Source organism: Lampris incognitus, chromosome 17 (assembly GCF_029633865.1).
Source record: "Lampris incognitus isolate fLamInc1 chromosome 17, fLamInc1.hap2, whole genome shotgun sequence".
In the NCBI taxonomy this organism is placed as follows: Eukaryota; Metazoa; Chordata; class Actinopteri; order Lampriformes; family Lampridae; genus Lampris; species Lampris incognitus.
Window position 1 is genome coordinate 14,435,553 of NC_079227.1, and position 23,887 is coordinate 14,459,439.

The 23,887-nt window shown below is 45.7% G+C and overlaps 1 protein-coding gene across 1 annotated transcript in view; it reads left to right on the plus strand.

Moving 5' to 3' along the window:
- The first annotated feature begins 4,846 nt into the window (after positions 1 to 4,846).
- Positions 4,847 to 23,887, plus strand: part of fam13c (family with sequence similarity 13 member C) — a 29,848-nt gene continuing 10,807 nt past the window's right edge. Inside the window, exons 1-3 of the mRNA XM_056297430.1 lie at positions 4,847 to 5,060; positions 21,374 to 21,559; positions 21,617 to 21,791. Coding sequence (XP_056153405.1) covers positions 4,847 to 5,060; positions 21,374 to 21,559; positions 21,617 to 21,791 — 575 coding nt within the window. The remainder of the gene's footprint in view (positions 5,061 to 21,373; positions 21,560 to 21,616; positions 21,792 to 23,887) is intronic.

The window sequence follows — 23,887 nt, forward strand, 5'->3', positions numbered from 1 at the left end:
ACTCTCGTTCCAGGCTTTGTGCCGCAGCGGGTTGATATAGAAGCTTATTTGGGGAAAAGGTCCGGGCGTACAACATATTCCGTGATGGAGTCTGAGACAGCTGAAGCCAATTTGGATTCACCACCATGCCTTCGTTCCCGTCACTGTGTTTTACCCCCTTCTCGTCCTCCGATTCCTCCGTAACTCCCAGCAGACATTTGTAGGGCAGTGCAGAACTAGGTCAGGGGATCCATCAATAACATTTTATTGCGTATATATATCATACGCGGTTCATGGCTGCATCCGTTACACCGGCTGAAATGAGGTTTCCCAGCGTTCGCTTTCCGAAGGGAGGCGGAGGGATGTTTCATCACAGTCCTCTTTCCTCCTCGACTTACTAGACTCTGGATGAAATCAAATAACAGTGGGCCAGCCAAGTAAATAATGATAATGTGAACTAATGTAAATGATAACAACTGTGCTGTAGTGAGGTCCGACGATTCTTGGTTTGTTGTTGTAGTATACAGGAGACAAGGAAGAGAAATGAGAAGTAATCGCCAATTTTCCTCTGCAGCCTCCATATATTTTTCTGATTTTTCGTATCTTCTTCAGATATATTTCTTTCTTCCTCCATTCCTTTTCAGTCAGCTGACCATCTATTTGGACTGTATCCATCTCTTCCTCCATTTCCCTTTCTCTATTCCTCCGTTTAATTCTCTCTTTCTCGCTATTGTGTTGTGTTGCAGAGGAGGACATAGTCCTCAGGGGAAAGACAGTCCTCCTGCACCACATTCGTCACCTAATATCACATTGCAGCCATCTAAACTGCAAGACAATACTACGCTGTACGACAACACACACACACACACACACACACACACACACACACACACTGTGTGTGTGCTGGGCTAGTGGCCTTTTTGTGTGATGTGGCCGCCTGCGTCGACCTGCGTCAGGATGATGATGATGAGGAGAGACGAGGAGGGAAGGATGGAGAGGGGGATGGAGGGAGAGCTGCGGTGGGGAGGAAGATGATTCACCCAGAGAAAGGGGCGCCCATGTTCTGTCTGGTCAGACTTGTGTATGCACATGCACACCACATCTAAAGTGCGTCTTGGGATATGAGCTGGGGTTCCTGGGCAGAGTCTATGATGGTGCTAGATGTGCAAATGAAAGGACATTAATCTACATTTGATATAAAAACTTGATTTCAGGCCTCAAATGACACATCTGGGATGGCTGACCTGGAAAAAAGAATAGACGGATAAACCAACAGGTCAATGAAAAACAAATGAGATTGAATGAATGAAAAAATGAACAGATAAGAGAATATATGATGGGAGTGAGTGAATAGTGAGAAGTGAGTGAATGAATATGCTTACAAGCTGAATAAGCTTAAATGAACGAAAGAAACTCCAATGAACGAGTAAATGTAATGACAAATAAAGAATGAATGACCACATTAACAGTTGAACGGCTCTCACGTAGGCTGTCGGGCACATTTGAGTCAGCTGAACACATCCGACAAAGGCCGCGCTTACCTTACCCTCCTAATGACTTCACACCCAGGCTGCTGATGCTCTGCAGGGTGGAGATGCTGGCTGTGAAGGACGAATAACAACGCAGCCTCTCAGGGCCCTTACTGTCCGGGTACTGAAGCACACACACACACACACACACACACACACACACACACACACACACACACACACACACACACACACACACACACACACACACCATCACCATCACCATCATCATTGTCAGCGGTCACTCGGGGTCAAGTATGACCGTCCTCCCTCTGGGCCCCTCTGGGCCCTCAGGTGGGTGTAGAGGCCAATCCAGGAGCCGCATAAGGGGAGGACGCAGGTGTGACAGCTTCCTGTGTGGAGAGGCTGATGCGCCTGCAGCCACCAAACGGTCCTTGGCAGGGGGTGGCCAGAGTCCAATGGCATGGAGAACCAAGATGATTGGGGACCACCCTCTGTTGCAGCCTTCATCCACCTTCACTGCCGTTGTGACTTGGAGACATCTTCCACCAGTTCTGCCGTTGAGGTCTTTGTTGGCTCGCGCTTCACCTGGAACCTCCCCCCTTGACCTGTCCACCTTGGGTGACCCTACCAGGAGCCAAGCTCAGGACGGCATAGCTCTTGGGATCATTGGTACACGCAAGCTTCTCCACCATGCAAGGTGGCATCCAGGAGAAGTCACACACACACACACACACACACACACACACACACACACACACACACACACACACACACACACACACACACAAACCACTGTTGTAGTACTCAAGTCCAGGACTTGGACTCGAGTCCGACTTGAGTCCTGATTTTCAGGACTCATGACTCGACTTGGACTTGATCACTGATGACTCAGACTTGGACTTGGTCTCAAGGATTGACTGCATTCGGACTCGGAAGTTGGAGATGAGGACTTGGACTTGTTAACTGATAAAGACTGTTTTTTGTTTTGTTTGTTAGTTTTTTGTAATAGGCCCTAATAATTTGACATAAGATATTGATAGCTATATTAACACTATATTCATGTATGTCAGCTTTTTCACAGTGCCAGAGGGGAGCACTGGCGCCCATCTTGGAACTCGACTCAGCTTTCCCATTTGCTGTAAGTACCTGTGGACAGGGCTGGCGGGTTAAAGTGTAGAATATCACAAAACAGGGGGACAAAGAGGCAACATGGCGTGTCCAGGGTACTTGTAGCTCCTGACATGCCCTTAAAGGGTATGTATCGCTTCCTAAAAATTGAGCTTTTTCTGTTTCCATCGCACGAGTTGTAAAATAAATGGGGGACATAATGGACAATAAGAGGAGCAGCACGGGGGCTTGGGAACGGGGATGACAAAAGACTTCAAATACCTGTGTGCTAATCTCTTATGGGATGGAGAGGGTTGAAAGCAGCCACTGGGGAAAGCAAAGCAGCCACTGGGGAAAGCAAAGCAGCCACTGGGGAAAGCAGTGAGCCAGATTGAGTGACTGAAATGTACATTTTCACTCACACGATGAGCAGGATCGTTGTAGTTCATCCTTGGCAAGGGAACGGTGCCAGCTAATTTCTCAGAAATGTGTATCACTATGTACCACCCCCCCCCACACACTGTAAGGAAAACAGTATCCCTCTCTTCTTCTCCCTCTTGCTTTAGCTCCTTGCTCCCCACTCCTTCACTCCCTCCCTCCCTCCCTTGCTTACTATGGTCTCCTTTTTTATGAATGGAGCTCAAACATCAGCCCACACCCTGCTGCATTTACTCACACACTACCACTCAGGCGCTTACCCACACACACAAACACGCACACACACACACACACAAACAAACAGCACGTATGGACACAGGTGCTGTGTCAGACACACACACACACACACACACACACATGCACGCACAATTCTTGGTGATGTCAGCAGGCAAAATGGCACCCATCCCCCACCGATGCGGGAAAAGCCTTTATGCTCATGATCAGAAAGACAGAAAAGCCCCCCCATCCTCCCCACGCATCTCTCTCTCTCTCTCTCTCTCTCTCTCTCTCTCTCTCTCTCTCTCTCTCTCTCTCTCTCTCTCTCTCTCTCTCTCTCTCTCTCTCTCTCTCTCTCTCTCTCTCTCTCTCTCTCTCTCTCTCTCTCGCTCACTTTCACTTTCTCCATCTTCCCCTATCCAAATGCCCTCATCTCTATTTCAGCCTTTTCTCTCCTCTCCTCCATCCATCCAATACCCTCACCTCTCTCTCTTTCTCTCTGCCTTTCTCCTTCTCCTCCATACTCCCCACACCCACCTCTCCTCCTATCAGAGGAGTCAGACGGAGGGAGTCGGTGAGCGACTCGTGTGACGCCAAACACCCCCTCTTCCCTCCTCCTCTCTCATCCTCCATCCCCTCACTCATCTCCTCTTTGGATTATTCATGACCGAGAGGGGGAGAGAGAGAGAGAGAGAGAGAGAGGGAGGGAGGGAGAGATGGAGTGAGAGCGAGAGAGACGGGGAACAAAAGGGAGGAGACTTACGCAGCATCTGCATCATCAGTGGTCGTGCGACTAACGTGCAGAGAGAGGAGGAGGAAGAGGTGAGCAGGAAGGACAGATGTATATATATCATTCAGCGTGCGTCAAAACCACGGATGATACCGTTCTCTCTCTCTCTCCATCCCTCTGTATCTGCTGAACTGAGCCACACCGGAGCTGGCTGATCCCTGGGGTGCGACTGACTTGAACGCAGAGGCTGAGAGGCAAATATTTAGAGATCTGTGTTTCGGCGGTTGATGCCATGCAGTGGGATTTCTACTTTCCGTTGATCTTTTTCTAAATTTGGAGCCAGCTCATCACTGGAACCGAGAAAAGAAAGACAGAAAGAAGCGAGTGTGGAAAGGAAAAGACAGAATCATTGGATTCACATGCGGAAGCATTAATCTCTGTTTGAGTTTAACTTGGTCTGGAGCGGATCCGACTGATCTCTGGCACGATGCTCCCTTCTCACAGGCGGAGAGAGGGAGTTGATGGATTTTGTCTTTGGGCTGCACTAGGCTAATAGCTGGATTGGTGACCACTGGACTCCATTTGGTCCCAGTAATTGTCAGTTTACCCGGGTGTGATTCAGTTTATTGACACAGAGACACCTCTTCTTTGGGTTTCCTATCAACTAGGGTCAGCTCCCTTGCCTCTCTCTATCCATCTTAAGCACTTGGGCCAAGACTAACAGCTGGACTACTCTTTCTCCTGGGGTGTTTCAGAAGAACAGAAGACTGAACCCTGCTGTAGGAGCCCTCCGACACAACCGTCCCCTCAACCTGAGAGCTGCCCTTCACGGCCTGCTCACGATCACCTCCCGCCTCTCCTTTCAAGTCCTCTCTGGCTTAACATGTTCTGCTTTTGCCTGCAAAGTTCACTGCTGAAGCTCCAGGCCCTGGAGGTGGATGGGGGGCCATCGCTGGGTCCCTCCCCAGAGGAGAGCCCTCCTCCCTCGGAGAGTAAGGAGCAGGGAAGCCCCGGTGTCCCAGGAATCCACGGAGGAAAGGAGGCGAGGACGCTGGCTCTCTGTCACAGCTATCCGGCAGACGAAAACAGCCCACCAGGTACCGGGACTTCCATGTTCTGCCCTGTCTTTGCTCCACATCTCTTCATTCCCAAAATCTTCCTGTCTTTTTTGCTCCCATCTCTCCCGCCTGCATCAATTTTGTGAAACGGCTTTCTATTTCCTTCCATCTCTCTACGTCTTCAATCTCCCGCTCTCTCTGTCACGACTACATGCCTACCAGGTAGTGGGATATTTTGTTGTACTTTGGTTCTGCCTTTTTGTCTACTTCTCTCTCTCTCTCCTCTCGCTCTCTTTCTCTTGCTTCTGTCTTTTAAGCGCTCATGTTCCTCTTGCGTCGTTTTCGTTTCCTCTCGACTTCATCTCATTTATCTCATCATCTTATCCATCACTATCCACCTTCTCCTTTTCTACCCTCTGTTTGTTTTTTTTTTTTTGTTTTTTTTGGTCATAATTGCCCTGCCGATAATTCACTCTACCTCAGTTTTTGGGATGCATTTCTTTTTCTTTTTTTTCCCCCCAGTCCTATAACTGCATTATGACAATTATTTTATCCTACATGACATTGTTTTGGAAATACATGAATAAGATACTCGGTAAATCCTAAAACTCATCTATACATCAATCTTTAATAGTCACCCAACTCTGTTATTTCTCCTCCTCACCTTTTTCCTTTTTATCTCTGAAGGGTATTTTGCCCTCTTCCTCCTTTTAACTCCTTCTGTGTCCACGCTTCCCCCTCACCCCTTCACCATTATCCCCCCATTCTCCATCACTCAGATTTCAGATTTCTCCGAACCTCTCTCTATGGGTCCCCTTCTCTTTCTATCCCTCTCTCTTTTCACTCCTCGACTGCACTCTGTCTATCGTCCATACCAGGTCCAATGCTGTCCTCTCATTCTCTCTGGCCAGTCTTACACATGGCACATGAATTCTCTCTCTCTCTCTCTCTCTCTCTCTCTCTCTCTCTCTCTCTCTCTCTCTCTCTCTCTCTCTCTCTCTCTCTCTCTCTCTCTCTCTCTCTCTCTCTCTCTCTCTCTCTCTCTCTCTCTCTCTCTCTGTCCATCCCCTCACCCTCCCTTCTTTTATTACCCCTGTCTGCCTTTTGTTTTGTTCATTTTCTCTCTTTCTGCACACCGACTCGCTCCCCGTACCCCTCTGTTCGATGTATCTCACGTTCTCTTAATGGCACCTACAGCTGTCACGCTAGCCTGTTTCCTGCAGCCCGCATGCCGGGAGCATGCTAACACAAGGCTTCACGGCTTTCATGGGGCCGCAGCTACACGGTGAGCTGCACATGCACACAAATGCTCTTTTTGCTTACGAGAAAAAGCAGTACAGAGCATGTTGAATGTGTGGATAAAGCAATCTCCCATGCAAAGGCTACATAGTACTTACAACTATGTAATAAGTGGCAATCCATTCAGGGGTTAAATCTGATATTTGTTTCATGTCATCCCCTCTTTCTCTCCTTTTGCATGTTTATGCGTGGTCTAATATGCTATAAATGTTGTGAACATAAATATATAAAGCTATATAAGTGCAAGATTTTGCAGGCAAACTAGCACAGTGTTTTTAGGCCAAAACATCACATAACAAGTTCGCCTTGAGTCCACATGATTGACAAGAACAGAGTTTGACGAATGATAGCATTTAACGTACAGAAATAATGGAGCAGAATGACAAATGGGGTCTGTTGATTTGCCAAAATATTTTCCATGTACACGTTGATTTCAAAATCTGAATTTGGGTTTCTCTTTTCTGCCCAAAAGAGAGCACTGCAGGGATGTAGAGTACCACCTCCCTGACTAGATTAGAGTAACTATGGTCTTAAATATGACAGCTATAGATAGCATCAAAAAGGACATTTGTTTGCATCTGTATCCTGAGAATTGTAGCTCTGATGGGCAAAATATTTTAAAATGATTGTAATCACTTATTATTAGAAAATGAAGCCAATGTATTAGGTGTCATTTTGGTATTTCGAAAGGCTGAGGCGGGGAACAGCAGCCTTTGCCTCTGTGGAGTGTGTTTGCTTCACATGGCATGCCACCAGTGTCGCTGTGTGTGTCTGTATGTTTCTGCATGGAAGCTATGTGTGTGTGTGTGTGTGTGTGTGGGTGTGTGTGTGTGTGTGGGTGTGTACTTGTTTAGTGCAAGTTTGTTGTGCATGGCATGCCACCGTGTGCTGCTTCAGCAGCCCATGCCAGCTGCTATTTATAGTGCACACACACTCACACATACACACACACACTTACACATACACACATACATATACACATGGCTTTCTCACAAAAGCACATGCAGGCAGGCACGTGAGATATGCTGACTGATTGCTCAGTGTTGAACCACCTCACTGCCTCTCCCTATCTGTCTTTCTACCTGTATTTTTCTGCCTCTCCCTCTCTCTCGCTCTCTCTCTATTTTTCTCATGTTCTCACTCTCTCTACCTGATCTACTGATCTTCCTCTTCACCTCTTTTTCACTTTACCTCCTTCTCCCCATCTCTGCCTCTGTTATTCCACTTTTATCATTTCTGTTCATGCTCTCTCATCTCCGTTTGTCTTTCACTTCTCTCACTTCCATTTCCGTCGTGTCACTGAAATGACAAATGAAGGGAATGTTGAAGGCTCAAAATCTCAACTTCCAGTCCTGTTTGACACACCATTCCACTTCTCTATCCTTCCCATTGCCTTCATCTCTGAACTTCCTGTTTCTTGTTCATGTGGGTCCAAGTTTGGTTCCATTTGACATAACAGATGACAGATAAGTAAAAGTTGAGTTTTGTGCTCAGAGACATGTGGGTTTTTGTAGGGTTTGAACATGTGACCTCTCGGTTATGGGATGGGCTGTCTGTGTGGGCCTGTTGTATTCAGTTGATTTAATTCAGTATTGCACCACAAACTTGCCCTTCCTCCCAGATATTGCCCAGTTGCATCTGTGTGTGTGTGTGTGTGTGTGGGTGGGTGTGTGGGTTTAGGGCTGCTGCAACCACACCTAGTAAAGCCGATGAGTCAGACAGGCAGAAGAGGGGTGAGAGGGGGCGAGAGAGAGAGAGAGAGAGAGAGAGAGAGAGAGAGAGAGAGAGAGAGAGAGAGAGAGAGAGAGAGAGAGAGAGAGAGAGAGAGAGAGAGAGAGAGAGAAAAGCGAGTAGAGGGAGCGAGAGAGGGATCGTGTGGGGAAACAGAGCTATTCCAAACTAGCTTTATGGTTATTACTATGACTTTGATCCACTTTTTTCATTGGTAATTTTTAACCATGATTGTTATGACTGGTACTGATGTACCATGCAGGGAGGGGCAACATGATCCTGAAAGGGCCGGTGTGGGTGCAGATCTTTGCTCCAACCAAGCAGTTACACACCTGATTCTATTTGTCAACCAGCAGTCTTGTTCCAACCAAGCAGTTACACACCTGTGTCTACAAATCAAGGCCCTTAGCAAAGACTATTGGTTGGCTTGGCTGACTAATAGAATCAGGTGTGTAACTGCTTGGTTGGAACAAAGACCTGCACCCACACCGGCCCCTTTCTGGATCAGGTTGCCCATTCCTGCAGGAAACTACAATTCCAGAGTTGTAAAAACTAGGTCTAGAAAGTAAATGTCCAAACCGTGTATTTGCTCCAACCATGTTACTAAACCAGCTGATTTCATTGGCTAGTTTCCCCTACCTAGTTGAGGAGTGGTGTGGATTAGAATCTGCTGGTGTAGTGCATGAGTGGAGCAAATACATGGTTTGGACTTTTACTTTCTGGACCTGGTTTTTACACCTCTGCAATTGTCTTCGATAAGGCACTTAGCTGTTGCTTTCATTTCAAGTGATGAGCTAAGATTTTAGTGTCTTGCTCAAAGAGTATTTACCTGTGCACCCTTTGGCTGACAAACACATGCAGACTATCTGTGAGAATCACATGCTTTATCACTCGATTACGAGAAAGTCAAACCACTGGACTTCCTAAAACTGACTTTTGGTAATTCTTTTTGAGGAATTAAAAGGTTAGCGATTCATATTTTCTAACTTTTATTTGATTTGACCATACGAAAAGTAAAAGGTTGCCTTATGACCTAGATTTGCCTTTTGGTCTGCCCTTTGAATAAAAGCCTTTCACTTTTTCCATGCACCTTCTCTTTTTTTGCACTGTCCCTCAATCCACTATCCATTCTCTTTCCTTTTCTTTAAATGTAACTCTCCGTTCTTTCTCTCTCCATCACCATTACTTTCATTTACTCTCCCTCTGTAGCCTGTTTGGTAATGGCATTTGCTAATAATTTGCCATCTTTACCTGCCACTTTCGAAGTTTTGAAAACCAGCAGTAATTTCTTCTCATAATTTTATCTGACTGCAAGTCAAACTATTTGTAATTGCATTGCAACTTCTGCAGTTGCATTATTGGTGTAAAATAGCACCTTCACCATGAAGCCCATCTTACCCCTGTATAATGTATGTATGTATGCACCATGCCCAAATGAGGCAGAGGACAAATGTCTTAAAGATGCAGTCGAAAGAAATCAGCTTAACATAGATATTGATTTTTGTAAGGCAAAAGTCAAGTGTCTAATGACGAGGCAAAACATAATGAAATGACAAAGTGAGTGGAATAAAGAAGTAAAGGGTTGACATTTATATAATGCTTGAAAAATAAGTAGGAATCAAAGGATGAGAATGGGTCATACTTGATTAAAATAATACATTGTTAATTATGAAGGAACCTCTTAACAGAAACAGAGGAATATACTGACAGATAGTTGAAAATACAGAGAAGAGAGAGACAGATTTTAGGGTCTCACTGAGCAGTAAATAAATGGCCTTAAAAGATTTCTTGGGAAAGTCATTAGAGGATGTGAGCTTTAAGTTTTTTATTTCAGTTTTTATGTTCTATTAGAATGATACAAGATTTTAATTTAGCTTTAAGAACTTTTTTGTTAGTTTGTTTTTTTTTAGAAACGAGTTCGTTATTGTAGTTTCCCAAGCCATATATATATATATATTCAGTTGATGGCGGTAATGCAACAGAGAGTTTGCAAACCGACATAAAAAAAAATCACGAAGAAGAGCTGCAGGAAGAAAAAGACGACTGAGTAAAAGAAGACAACCCACTTGTTAACATGGCGGAAGAGAACCCAGTCTTAGAGCCGAGTAAGGATGAGCAAAGATCCAAAACAAGGGTAAATATCGGCTTTGCCCATCGGAGATGGAGGAATCTGAGACGGGCCATAGGGCTGAGAACGGATACGGAGTTGGCCCTTTTTCTCCTAGAGAGGTAAGAGCGATGCATATGAGCATAAGCTAATTTTGGTTAGCTAGACTTTGGCTACAAAACAACTGTACGCCTCTAGCCCGTAGTGCCAAATGTTGCGCCCTCTGAAGAACGTGTATGCTGGAGACATTTTAATGTGCAATGAATTTCTGGTTTGGAGAAGACACACAGGGCACCAGAAATATGAAACCTGTTCGACCGCAGTGTTTAGACACGCGTTATTATGAAGCCCACGGCACTTCTAGGCAAGACACGCCCCCGCGTAGCATTCAAGCGCTAGGATTGGTCAGACGTTCATGTTAGTGATTTTGACCCCCCCCCCCCATACGCTGTACTGCGCGGTAAGCAACCACAGTTACCGCACTAACCTAAGCTACCTCTCTAATTTATTGTTCCCTCACCAATGACGACATATAACACTTCTCATTGTAATATATCGTAACGTGCATGGCTAAATAGACTCGCTAGCCCTTGGCTAACGGGGTCGGACCCTTTAGTCGACTGGTTACCGTAGTCGCCCGTGGTGCGGAAGACACGGGTTCGCGTCCAGTTGCGGCGATTCCCGGGCTGCCCCCCCCCCCTAAATTCGCTACATTGGTGTCAGAAGTGGGATTGCTGAATATGGAGCTGCCAGGGAAGAGGAGAAGAGGGAGGCCAAAGAGGAGGTTTATGGATGTGGTGAGGGAAGACATGCAGGTGGCTGGTGTGACAGAGGAAGACGCAGAAGACAGGAAGAAATGGAAACGGATGATGCGCTGTGGCGACCCCTAACGGGAGCAGCCGAAAGTAGTAGTAGTAGTAGGTGTCAGAAGTGGGATGGTGAGACCGTGAGGCCATCGGACACGCGTGCGCCCAGAGGCGTGAGGGAGCTGATACGCTGACGCGCTTCCCGAAGGAGGGGGTTAGTGTGACGTGCACGGATAAATAGACTCGCTAGCCCTTGGCTAACGGGTCGCGGGTTCGCGCCCTAGCTGCGGCGTTTCGCGGCTGCCCCCCCCCCCGAATTCGCTACAATTGTTGCATACGTTTTCTAAGTACATTTGTAGATAGTTGTTGCCGTACAAATTTGATGGTTTTTATCATGATCTCCGTAGTGAAAAGTAACGTTACCTTAGCTAGCACTAGCAAGCAAACTAACGTTAGGTTAGCTAGCTAGCTCTCAATAACCTAACGTGAGTGACCGGATTTATTCTTTAGTTGAACGTTGTATAACGTTCGGACTGACATTAACTAGTTAGCTAGCTGAAATAACCCGGTGGACACTGCCGGGCATTGCGGTGATTCTGCTGTGGCAGGGCTGTCAAAAGGAACACTCGCGCGCGCATGGGCGCCTGACCAAACCTAGCGCCTGACTGCCACGCGGGGCGTGTCTTGCCTAGAAGCGCCAGCTAGACTATGATATTGACCCATGTGTTGCATATCAATGTTGCACCAAAAATACTCAGTGTATCACTTCCTCTCAGACAAATTCAGTAACTCTTTGCTTATTTTTTTCCCCAAGTTATGAACAAGGTCCAGTTACTTCACCATCCAAGTTGGCTCACCTAAAAGCATCGACACAGACGCACTCAAGCAATGGTGGTACATCGTTTTTAAACAGGTAAGATTCTTTAAAAAAACACGTTAGCTTTATTTCTCTCTTTACAACATCTTTGACTAGTAAACGTTTGTTGCCGGTTACTGTGGAGCTGTTTATTTTCATCAGAAAACAGCCTCTACCAGGAGAAAGTGAATGACTGAAAACACTACAGACACTCCTATTGCCAGTGAAGCAGGACATGTTAACTAGAAAGACCAAGGCGGTCATTTTGACCGTTTTGGATTTTCAAAGTTTGATACTGTGGGGAAAAAAGATACAGACCTGCTGCTCCCTGAATGCTCCTAAAATTGTCTATATTTGCATGAAAATTAGTGTTAGATCAATAGCACAAAAAAAGTTATGATAAGATCTACCTAAAACGACCATGACCGGTCAAAATTACCGCACATAATTTGCGCGTCACGGTGCGTGTCATGTCCGTTTGTCCACTATTTATGACGTGTGTTGATCGCGTCATTTCCTTCGCGGCGTTCATTGCTCTGTCCTAGAAACACACTAGCATTCTCCAGTGCAGAGTAATAGTCTAAACTTAATTTTTGATTATTTCCAACATGTCTGGGTACAGCCGCAGTTTCAGATGCACCATGACTACCACCGAGGCGTTGCAGTATTTACAGGCGTTGGACAGCGGCGATTCCGATGCAGGCGAGCTGTCGGAGGTTGAGAGTGAAGGCGACCATTCCTGGGTGGATAAAAACGGGTCGTCCTCATCTGAGGGTGAATGTGAGTCTCCACCGATGAAAAAGAGGTCTGTGCTTCCACTGAAGACTACGGACACAGATGTCCTGCCCACAGCTGATGGAGCTGGTCTTCCTGACCAGGGTGTCGAAAAGGGGAAAGATGAGACAGTGTGGAAGGTCCTCCTGCCAACTGATCATCCTGGGAAAAGGAAGACCCAAGATGTGATCACCGAAGTTCCCGGCCTCACGGCGCACGCCAGGCACAACATTGATGGAGCGTTAGCGTCCTTCGTGTGTCTAGTTGACAGTGACATGCTGGCTCACATCGTGGCGTGCACTGTAGCTGAGGCATGTCGGCAGCTTGGTGATGGCTCATGGGACCTGACAGTGGCTGAACTAAAAGCTTTTCTTGCCATGCTTTTCATCCGGGGCGCACTGTCTACAGGCATGGAGTCGGCCAAGCTGTGGTCTGAAAAATGGGGCATCCCGTTTTTCAGGGAAACCATGTCCAGGAGCCGCTTCAAGGAGATCATGCGGTTCCTGCGATTTGATGAAAAGGAAACCCAGTGTGTATATCAGCAGGATGACAAGTTCACCCTGATGTCGAGCACCTGGAACAGGTTTGTAGAGAACTGCATAGCCTGCTACAAGCCTGGTGCCGACATCACAATAGATAAGCGGCTGTTATCCACCAAGGCCCGGTGTAAATTCCAGCAGTACATGGGCAATAAGCCAGATAAATTTGAGATCAAATTCTGGCTGGCTGCAAATGTACACAGCAAGTACATGTACTCGGTGAAAAGTGGTACGCGCAGATGGCCGGTGGCGGTGTTGTATAATATCTTGGACCTGGCTGGGATCAATGCCTACATCATTTACAAGGAGTGCACCGATGCCAATATAAGCCAGAGGAACTTCCTGCTTCTACTGGCGGAGGAATTGAGAGCGGAGTTTATGAAGGGGAAGTTGGCACCAGGTCCCAGTCAGCAGCGGATGATCACAACACCACAGCAGACACCGAGACGGAGGCAGTGCCAGGTTCGGAGAGGCTGCAAGAAGAACAAAACATTTGAAATCTGCTCTAAATGCCACAAACCCGTGTGTGGTAGATGTGAGCGGAGGAGAGACGTGATTTGCGTTGCCTGTGACCCCTAATTGTGGTAGTGGAGGAGCTTCCTAATGAGTGTCGCAGCGCATGTATGTGGTGGGATTGGCGTTGTTGGTAACTTTTTGAGTGATTATTTTCAGTTCTTTTTTTACATTTCACTTTTTATAGGCCTTATTTTTCTTTGAGCAATCAGAATACTTTATTCATCCCCCAGGGGAAATTGAGTAAGCTATGTGTGTTTGCCTTCTTTTTTCATTGTTTTATTGTCACATTTTCACTTTCAATATTCAAATTCATTCCGGGTCGTCCTCTGTGTGGAGTTTGCATGTTCTCCTTGTGTCTGCGTGGGTTTCCTGCAGGGGCTCCGGTGTTCTCCTACAGTCCAAAGACATGTAGGTCAAGTGAATCGGCTGTATGAAATTTCCCCTAGGTGTGTGTGTGTGTGTGTGGGCGGGCCCTGTGATGGCCTGGCGGTCTGTCCAGGGTGTCTCCCCGCCTGCCGCCCAATGACTCCTGGAATAGGCTCCAGCATCCCCGCGACCCTGAGAGCAGGATAAGCGGTTTGGATAATGGAATGGAATATTCAAATTCAGTCATGTCTGTTTGTGTTTGAAATTGTTTGGAAAAATGGTATTAAAGTTGTTAAAATGTTAATTTTGATGTCAGTCGTTTCTTAATTTTTTTTTTTATTATTATAGAACACAAAAATAGAACATGGGGTGTTTTTTTTCCATTTGAGATAAAAGGAAAGTACAAAAGCCATACTTAAACAAATTTAAACAAAAGAAGGACATTTTGGGGCAATATACAATTTTCACTTCTCTCACATTTCCTTTAGTTTCCTGAAGCCTCATGGAGAAGGCGATTCTTCCATCACAAAAGTTTCATAAATGATATCATACCAGTCCTCTACAGGTGGGGTGTCTGGCTTAAGCCATTTCTTGTGTGCTTTTCTAGCAGCTGTGCTAATCACTCAATATTCCAAATAAGTAACTTGTATTAATGTTTGTGGGTGTTGCATGTAATACACCAAAGAGGAGTTTATCCCAATTAAAAGTCATTTTTGTCCCTAATACAGTCACTAATTCTATATAAATCTTTTGCCAAGAGGTGTTTACTTTTGGGCAGTCTTTTCTAACAGACATAGTAACATGTGCAGTGCATTAATATCTCAGCTGGGTGTTTATCTCGACAGAATTTGAAGTCTAAAAACCGCCGGTCATTTCGGTGACCCATGGTCGTTTTAGGTACGAGTGAACTCCCGGTCGTTCTAGTGGTAAGGGCAGGTTTGTAAATGTAGTTAATTGCTTTTAACCTTTAGATCCAAACAGATTTAATTGGCGTCCAAATTCGCATCCCTTCCTCTTGGTTGAATTGCTCACGAAGTATTCATCACAGCGAGGTGAAGCGCATATCAAATAAAATGGCGAGGCTGTATCGGCGAGAGAAATCATTTTGATATACATCAGATTTAATCATAGTTACAATCTGTACAGTTCTGTGTCCATCCCCACACCCATTACCCTTGTGTGAGTTACTCATGAGCTCGTCACTGCATAGATGTGGAATACGTAATCACAAGAAAGAGCGGAACAATGATGCTAGTCATATTTGTACATACTGAAGTAATCATGTTATGAACATAGATCCAACTTGTGCAAAGTAATATCTTTACTAATTTCTTCACCCATTTTCACACTCCTGCTGCTCGGTTGACTAAGTCACGAAGTCCCTATTGCTTCACAACGTACCCCATATCAAAATAAACGGTGGAACTTAGCCTTTCCGGTGATGCTAGTTGTCATCCCACTTGCTGTACGTGTATACTTTGTGTATGGAGAGCGTTGTCAGCCAAGAGGACAGGTCCCGATGTCACACCTTGTGACGTGCGTCTGGAAACGGGTGCTGGCATTGGCCCGGTGGGCTATAAACTTCCCCACATCCCAGTTGGTTGCAAAAGATGCTGGCAATGGAAAAAAGATGGAAAAAGAAAGGACGCCGCTTGGCAGTGCACAAGGCGTGATGTGCCACTATGTGGCGTTGTCTCAAGAGAACGTTTGGGAACTGGCCATTCTCTGCTGGCATCAACCTTAGAGCAGGAAAATAACTTTATTTTGACCTGTATAGAGTTCCTTGTTCTTTATTTTATTTTTTATTTTATTTGCATGCTCCTACAGTTACAGCATTGCTCTTAGATTAATTATTTTGAGTTATGTAGGATGTATATAAATAGTTTGTTTCAAATAAAGCACATTCTTCATCCAATATTCAGTGAGAAGACTTAAGTGAATAAAACGCTTATTTCCATGAGGCACTAAGCGCATTTTTTTTCTTTAAATTGCTAAGTCATAGAGTATCCCACCATCATGGTTCTGATATTGCCAGATTCCAAACAATCTCCCCTACATAATTATGAAAAGCTATTTCTACTGCCAGCATCTTATGGTGAGATGCATGTAAAAATATAACAGTTTCATAGATGCAGTATTTTCCCCTTGATATCAAGGCCAATATAAAAAATCTGCAAGTATTGTCATATCAAATGATGGAAACTCTGGATAGCCTAGACTGTTCTGGGAAAAAAAAAAGATACAGCACGGGCATCCAGGCAGCGTAGCAGTCTATTCTGTTGTCTACCAACACGGGGCTCGCCAGCTCGAATCCCCGTGTTACCTGCGGCTTGGTCGGGCGTCCCTACAGACACAATTGGCCGTGTCTGCGGGTGGGAAGCCGGATGTGGGTATGTGTCCTAGTCGCTGCACTAGCGCCTCCTCTGGTTGGTCGGGGTGCCTGTTTGGGGGGGGGGGACTGGGGGGGGGATAGCGTGATCCTCCCATGCGCTACGTCCCCCTGGTGAAACTCCTCACTGTCGGGTGAAAGGAAGCGGCTGGTGACTCCACATGTATCGGAGGAGGCATGTAGTAGTCTGCAGCCCTCCCCGGATCAGCAGAGGGGGTGGAGCAGTGACTGGGACGGCTCGGAAGAGTGGGGTAATTGGGATAATTGGCTGGCTACAATTGGGGGAGAAAAAAAGTAGGGAAAAAAAGAAGAATAAGAAGATACAGCATATATGGCTAGGCCTTATAATGACCACAATAAAAGCTTAAAAGTAAAGGTTGTAAAATTACCCTTAAAACAGCCTGGGGCTGGAAGGGTTAATAAATGCATGTTCTTTGCTGATTAAAATTAACCATGCTGTGCTCTTTATGTGTAGCACACATGCAAGCCGTGAGGAAGAAAAAGTCATTGGTGCACAGGAGAGCAACGAGATGAGTAACGACGGGTGAGTCTGCACCGTCCTCTCCTGATCTGCAGTTTCACCATGAGATGTCTCATTTATGGTCGTTGAAAGAAACGTCTGTCCTGTTTTATTAGGTCTCATGTGGAAACCGAAAGTGCCACCTCCTCAAACAAAGAGCACTGGCCGGGCAGTGGCAGCTCTGACGACTGTGGCCACGATCTTGAACCTGATGACCCGTCCAACTGCCCTCAGCTCCAGCACTCTCAATGAAACTTGGCGGGGAAAAAAAATCAAAAAAGTTGACAGAAGTAATTGATGGAAGAGGATCATGGAAATATTCAACGTGCCGGTAAGGAAATGTGTAACACCTGCTGGTAAAAGTTAAGATTTGTTGATGTTTCCCCTGTCTGTCTGTCCTCTTGCATTTGACCTTGACCAGAATTATGCATGGGCAACTGTAGGCTAGTACCTTTTGTGCATTTGATATTGTAGCATTAAAAGTTAGATTACACTCACAACCTCATGTAGTTTTAGTTTTGTTCCAGTTTCATATTGTCACTAAAGGCCGACGACAGGAACGTAATTTCTTCCATTATTGCTAACAAGCTCTAATTCAGCGTCATTAACCAAGTAATTTTAACCCTAGCTATTGATTCTTTGGAGTACAAATTCATATTTACCTCGGCAAATAATGGCTCCATTGTTAAAAATAAGGACAAAAAAAGCAATGTTTTTAGGGAAAGAACGATAGTCTATATCATGTGTCCTGGAAACTAAACCAGTTGAGACAAGTATTGAGCTGCTTGAACACATGCCTTTTTTTTGCAGCCTAGCTTTTATTTTATGAAAATCTGGAAGATATTGTTTAATGTGTACTATACATGCTAAAATGCATACTATTGCACATGTTAAAATGCATACTATTGCATGCAAAACTATCTAACCCAAAGGAACATTTGTCAGCCAAAGGATGCAGAAAATGGCAGAAATGCATTTATTTTTGATCATTTCTCTTTACAGATACGGTGTGGGGTGTGCACATTTCTTCGTGGATGGAAGAGATGTTGACCAGGTTCGTTAACACCTGTGTTTTTCGGGCTACCAGAGAAAAATGAAGAAACCCGGCAGAGAGAGTTGTGTATCACAATGAGTCGGAGGAATTATACATGATTCATGAGAATCATGGGAACTCTTTGTTTTGTGTTCAGGTCTTTGTTTCCTTTGTTCCAGAAAGTTCTTTGTAAATGATAGCTCTGTTGTTATTTTTTTCTGTTCATTATTATAAAGTATGGTAGTACAACATGGTGTTGGATTTTTTTGTTATTAATTTTTTCTCAATAAAAGATACTGTAATGAAAAATGGTGGTGAGCTGTGTTCACTGAAATAGAAAAAATAAAGGGTGTTGCTAAGTGATGCTTTTCATGGTGGAAAGTGGTGTGTGTGTGTGTGTCTGTGTGTGTGTGTGTGTGAGAAATATTTTCCACAAATGAAAAGCACATGTTTTTCTGACTAAATGCAATATTTTATACAACAATAAAGCCATTCTTTATCGTATGGTGCTTGGCCTGGGAGTTGCTAAAAAGAGTCAGTTGTAGCTGTGCCATGAACTAACACATTCCTTACAGATGGCTCGTTGTGCTGTTCTGGATGAGAATGTGCCATTGCTATGAAACACTAGTGCAGCTTTCTGAGGGGAAGAGATGGAAAGTATAACCCTCTCTACACTTGTCATAGACCGGTCATAGACAGGTCATAGACAGGTCATGGGTCTGAGGCGAGCTTGTGAGACCGTCACATGTAAGGAGGACGGGAGGCTTTGAGGCTCCCATCTTTGTGCTGCGTATTTCATTTTTAAGGTCAACACGTGGGATGGAAATACCCATCATTTCCAATGGCGTGATAGAAAGCCCATACGGATGTCTAATTCAGATATTAAAGTTGCAGCCTGTAATGGCGTGTTCTGTGGAGGACTGCAACCATAGGAGACGTGACGTCTCCCCATCCGGTCAACGTTGTGTATTTGTCCAAGAAGTGGAGACAAGCTAAACGCCTCAAAAAGAGCTGGAGGTGAAGTGGCGCTGGCTGGTTTTCTCATTTGCAAGTAATGAAGTGAACAAGGTTTACCAACTCTGACCAAAACAACAACAGGAAGGAGCATCCGGGTAGCGTGGTGGCCTATCCCGCTGCCTAACACGGGGATTGCCGGTTCAAATCCCCGTGTTACCTCCGGCTTGTTCAGGAGTCCCTACAGAGGCCATTTTTTCCTGCAGATTTATCTCGTTTTATTTATTTATTTATTTATTCTACGTCACAAAAAGCTGCCATTTTAACAGGGGTGTGTAGACTTTCCATATCCGCTGTAGCTGCAGAGCATTAGGTGTCTCTAGGGCTCTTTGACTCCTACCTGAGCAGTACATGGCAGTAACCATAGCAGGATGCACACCCCTAACGGCGGCACGGTGGCCCAGTGGTTGGCGCTGTTGCCTCATGGCAAGAAGGTCCCGGGTTGTGCAACTTGAGGGTCATCCCGGGTCGTCCTCTGTGTGGAGTTTGCATGTTCTCCCCGTGTCTGCGGTGGGGTTTCTCCGGGTGCTCCGGTTTCCTCCCACCGTCAAAAAGACATGCATGTTAGGGTGAGTACTCCTGTCTGTGCCCCTGACCGAGGCACATGGTGAGACCAACTGGAGTTGGTCCCCGGGCGCTGCACGGCGGCTGCCCACTGCCCCTAGCTACACAGCTAGGGTGGGTTAAATGCAGAGCGTAATTTCCTCACGGGGATTAATGAAGTGTCTCAAAATCTAACGTGGAGCAACATTTCTGATTCCCTGCGTTTCTGCCTGGCATTGTGGAGGTGGAGTGGTAGGAGACTCAAGTCTTTACAAATGCTCTTGTCACCTCTTTCCAACCTCATACGGACCAATGACTTCTTTGAAACTAGACCCAGCCATGGCGTATATTGCTGTCCTCCACCGTTTGGGATGTGGTCTCTGCTCCATCCTAAACTCCAAGGTGGGGGACTGCTTTTCATGGAGAAATTCAAGTAGTTTCTATGTCATGGCCAAATGACTCCTCATCTGAGGTCCTCAAATCTCCTTGGATCAGGTGATGATTTCCCTCGGCAAATCTCTGTGGTGAAGATCATTCTGTGTTGTTAACTATACACACACACACACACACACACACACACACACACACACACCAAAATGCCATCTAAATGACTGGAACACTTGACTCGATCCCTTTCATTATCCTGGAGGGCCCCTTCTTCCAGCCTAGACCATGCGTAAATGATGATTGTGTTTACTTACAATTTTGGATGGGATGAAGGTCAGACAGTTTTGAAAAGCAGTTTGCTGCGTTTCCACATCTGGGAAACTCCAGTAGGCTTTGAAAGCTTTCACACTGCTGCAAACACAAGTTCATCTCCATCCCTGATTTTGTGTTTGCTTTTTTGTCAATTAAGTGTGTGTGTGTGTGTGTGTGTGTGTGTGTGTGTGTGTGTGTGTGTGTGTGTGTGTGTGTGTGTGTGTGTGTGTGTGTGTGTGGCTCCTGCATCTGGTCATTAAAAAGCGGAGTGAGAGGAGGCCTGAAGTGTATTGAAAGTCAAATATAAATGACTGTTTCTGATGTGTGATAGGGGAACTAGGGGGACTCAGTGAAACTGCAAAACTTACGAATGAGTCACACAAAAGGCATCCGGGTGGCATAGCGGTCTATTCCGTTGCCTACCAACACAGGGATCGCTGGTTCGAACCCCCTTTTACCTCCGGCTTGGTCGGGCATCCCTACAGACACAAGTGTCCGTGTCTGCGGGCGGGAAGCCGGATGTGGGTATGTGTCCTGGCCGCTGCACTAGCGCCTCCTCTGGTCGGTCGGGGTACCTGTTCAGGGGGCAGGGGGAACTGGGGGGAATAGCGTGAGCCTCCCACGTGCTACGTCCCCCTGGCGAAACTCCTCACTGTCAGGTGAAAGGAAGCGGCTGGCGACTCCACATGTATGGGAGGAGACATGTGGTAGTCTGCAGCCCTCCCCGGATCAGCGGAGGGGGTGGAGCAGCGACCGGGACGGCTCGGAAGAGTGGGGTAATTGGCCGGGTACAATTGGGTAGAAGAAGGGGAGGGAAATCCACACAAAAAAAGAAAGAAAAAAGAACGAGTCACACAAAAACATCATCACCGTCTGATTTTGCTATTTTCTTAACCAGACGAAAGGACTGTGAGTGAAAACGGTCAGTTTTTCTCCATGTAGAAGAGCTGAGACGTCCGGATTACACTGCTTTGCCTTGGTGGCGTGCAGAGGAGTTAGCTCAGTATGAATGAGAGAATGAATGAATTACTTAGTCTATGTATTGATCTATAGCTAGATCAATACCTATATATATATAGTATATATGAATAATATAAATCCAGGGTGGTATGTCTCAAGTGTCTCATTCCTCTTTGTGTATTTTTTTCCTGTCTTCACAGAACTTTTGACCGGTTTAACTAGGCCCCCACAGTCCCCCAAGAGCCAGTCACCCAAACACCAGCCCCTAACCCAGCTCCAGCCAAACCAACACCAGCCAGCTCAGAACCAGCCCCTGACAGCCGACGGAGGCCCCCCAGCCAGCCCTCAACACCCACCCTACTCCCCGCAGAGGAGTAGCCCCGGAGGTCACAAAGAAGGAGAGAAAGGCGGAAGAGTTTGCGGAGGAGACGAAAGGAGGGGAGGAGAAAAAGAAGGGGGAGGAGGAGAAGGAGGAGGTGGTAGTGCTCTCCTTCACCTGCTAGCCGGTGGCCATAGCCCTCTGCCCTCCCCACGCTGCTCCAGCCTCAGCCACAGTTTGCGGTTTAACACGGACCCAGACACCGCACCTTCCCCACCGTGCAGCCAGCAGTACATCCTGTAAGTATACACGTACTGTCCGCCAGTCTGTCTGTCTGTATCTGTCAATGTGATGTTCCACTCCGACTCCCCAAACTCCACCCCATCTGTCCCCTGTACCCATACAATAAGTGTACTGGCACGTCAACTCCATCCTTGAAGAGTAACTAAACCCTATGCCTCATTTAGGTAAAATAGGTAGCGAGTGTACAGGAAACGGCTTGTAACAGGTGTCTGAAATTCAGATTTGACCAGAAATGTAGAGCGCTTTGAGTGGCTGTTGCAGCTAGAAAATCGCTATATAAAATGCAACTCGACTGATTGGTTGATTGATTTTATAAGTTAACTACCATCAAAAGGGTGAAAAACCATCTGTAAGTGCTGCATTGGGCTTGGGACCAAGTGAGGTAAGCATAGCAGGATTACAACTGCAGCTAATGAAGTTAACGACGAGTCGGTTTTATTTAAGTGCGGCAATGAGCGACAGTCAATAGTTTTGCCAATGCTCGCTACACCTGAATCAAATGAATTGTGAGCATGATTTGTTAATTTATATAAATATCTTCTGTCATTTTACCACAGGTTTACGTATTTTTCCTTTAACTGTACCACCACCACCCAGCACACAGCAGTGCATAATACAAGTCAAGCCAAGCCAAGTATAGCCCAAATTCACAAGGTAGCTTTACAATCAGTACAATATACAACAACATACGACAGTATACGACATACAACAAGTAGACCATTTTATTCTGTGCACAGTATAGTACCTTATGCAAGCCTGCCTTTGACCTACTATGGCTACAGATACATAATACTTTACTAAAACTTGTAATTTAGAGGAAGGATTGATGGATAATTGATATTTCAGGCTTAAAAACATGGTTTCATTGAATACATTTTTGAGTTTTTTTGACCTTTTGTTTTAAAGAGAGGGGAGGGGGTGTATTGTTTTTAACTTTGGCTATACGCTTGTTTCTGGCATGCAGTAGGGGAACAAGATATTATCCCTACATATTATGATAGGGATTCGCTCCAACTGCTAAACTTAAAGAGTAGGCGAAGTCACAAACAAGCACCGACGCCGTCTGAATTTGTTATTTTCTCTTCGTTTGAAAGATCTGTGATGTCTGAGTGTTTATGCAAGAAAAAGGCAGAGGGTCAAGTTTGTTGTTTTGGCATAGGTCAAACAACCCATTCGACCCCCCCCCCCCAATCCCCCTAGCTACACCCATGCAATATAAGCCTTTCCTTTGACTGAAAGATGGATAGAGAGAGAGAGAGAGAGAGAGAGAGAGAGAGAGAGAGAGAGAGAGAGAGAGAGAGAGAGAGAGAGAGAGAGAGAGAGAGAGAGAGAATAGTGGGATGGCAGCAGGAGAGCATGGGGACAATGCTCACTCTTTGACCCCTGTCTGCCTCTGATGTGTGTGCATCTGTACTCATGACCCTCCTCTGTCCAACATCCACAGGGCAGCGTGTGACTGAGTACGCCCACACTGTCGGTGTCAGCTTCTGTCAGGTTCCATCTCATGTCTTTGTCTTGACTGCTGGCTCTCTGTGCCGCACACATGGATGGAAAGGAGCGAGGAAAACACATACACGCTCTCTCTTTCCCTTCCATTGCATTTGTGAATACTTGAATAATGTTGACCTCCTTTTGCATTTCCACATACTCGTCTTTGCTACGCTTGCCGTCGGCAGGAGCAGAGAGGTCAAGCGTGTGTTTGAGGGCATTAAGTGCAATGACTGCATCATTGTCACATGCTATACCCCCCCTCCCTCTCTCTCTCTCTCTCTCTCTCCTATTTTATCTCCATGTAGCTGTACTGTACAGTGACTACTGAGGCAGATGTACAGTAAAGATAATGTAGAAGTAATGTACTGGCCCTGAGACCAACCCTGTTGATATTTAGGTTAGTAGCCTGTCTCTATTCCTAGTTTTAGCCGCTGCTCTGACACACTCAGTTTGCCATTCAACACATTCTATTTAATATAAATAAACAGTGAAATATAAATAAACAGTGATTTTAGTTTTGAATCCAACCCCCTTATTTGGCCTATATTCTCTATTGCTCTGGGCCATCTGATGTAGAAGAGTACCCATTAAAACTGTTATC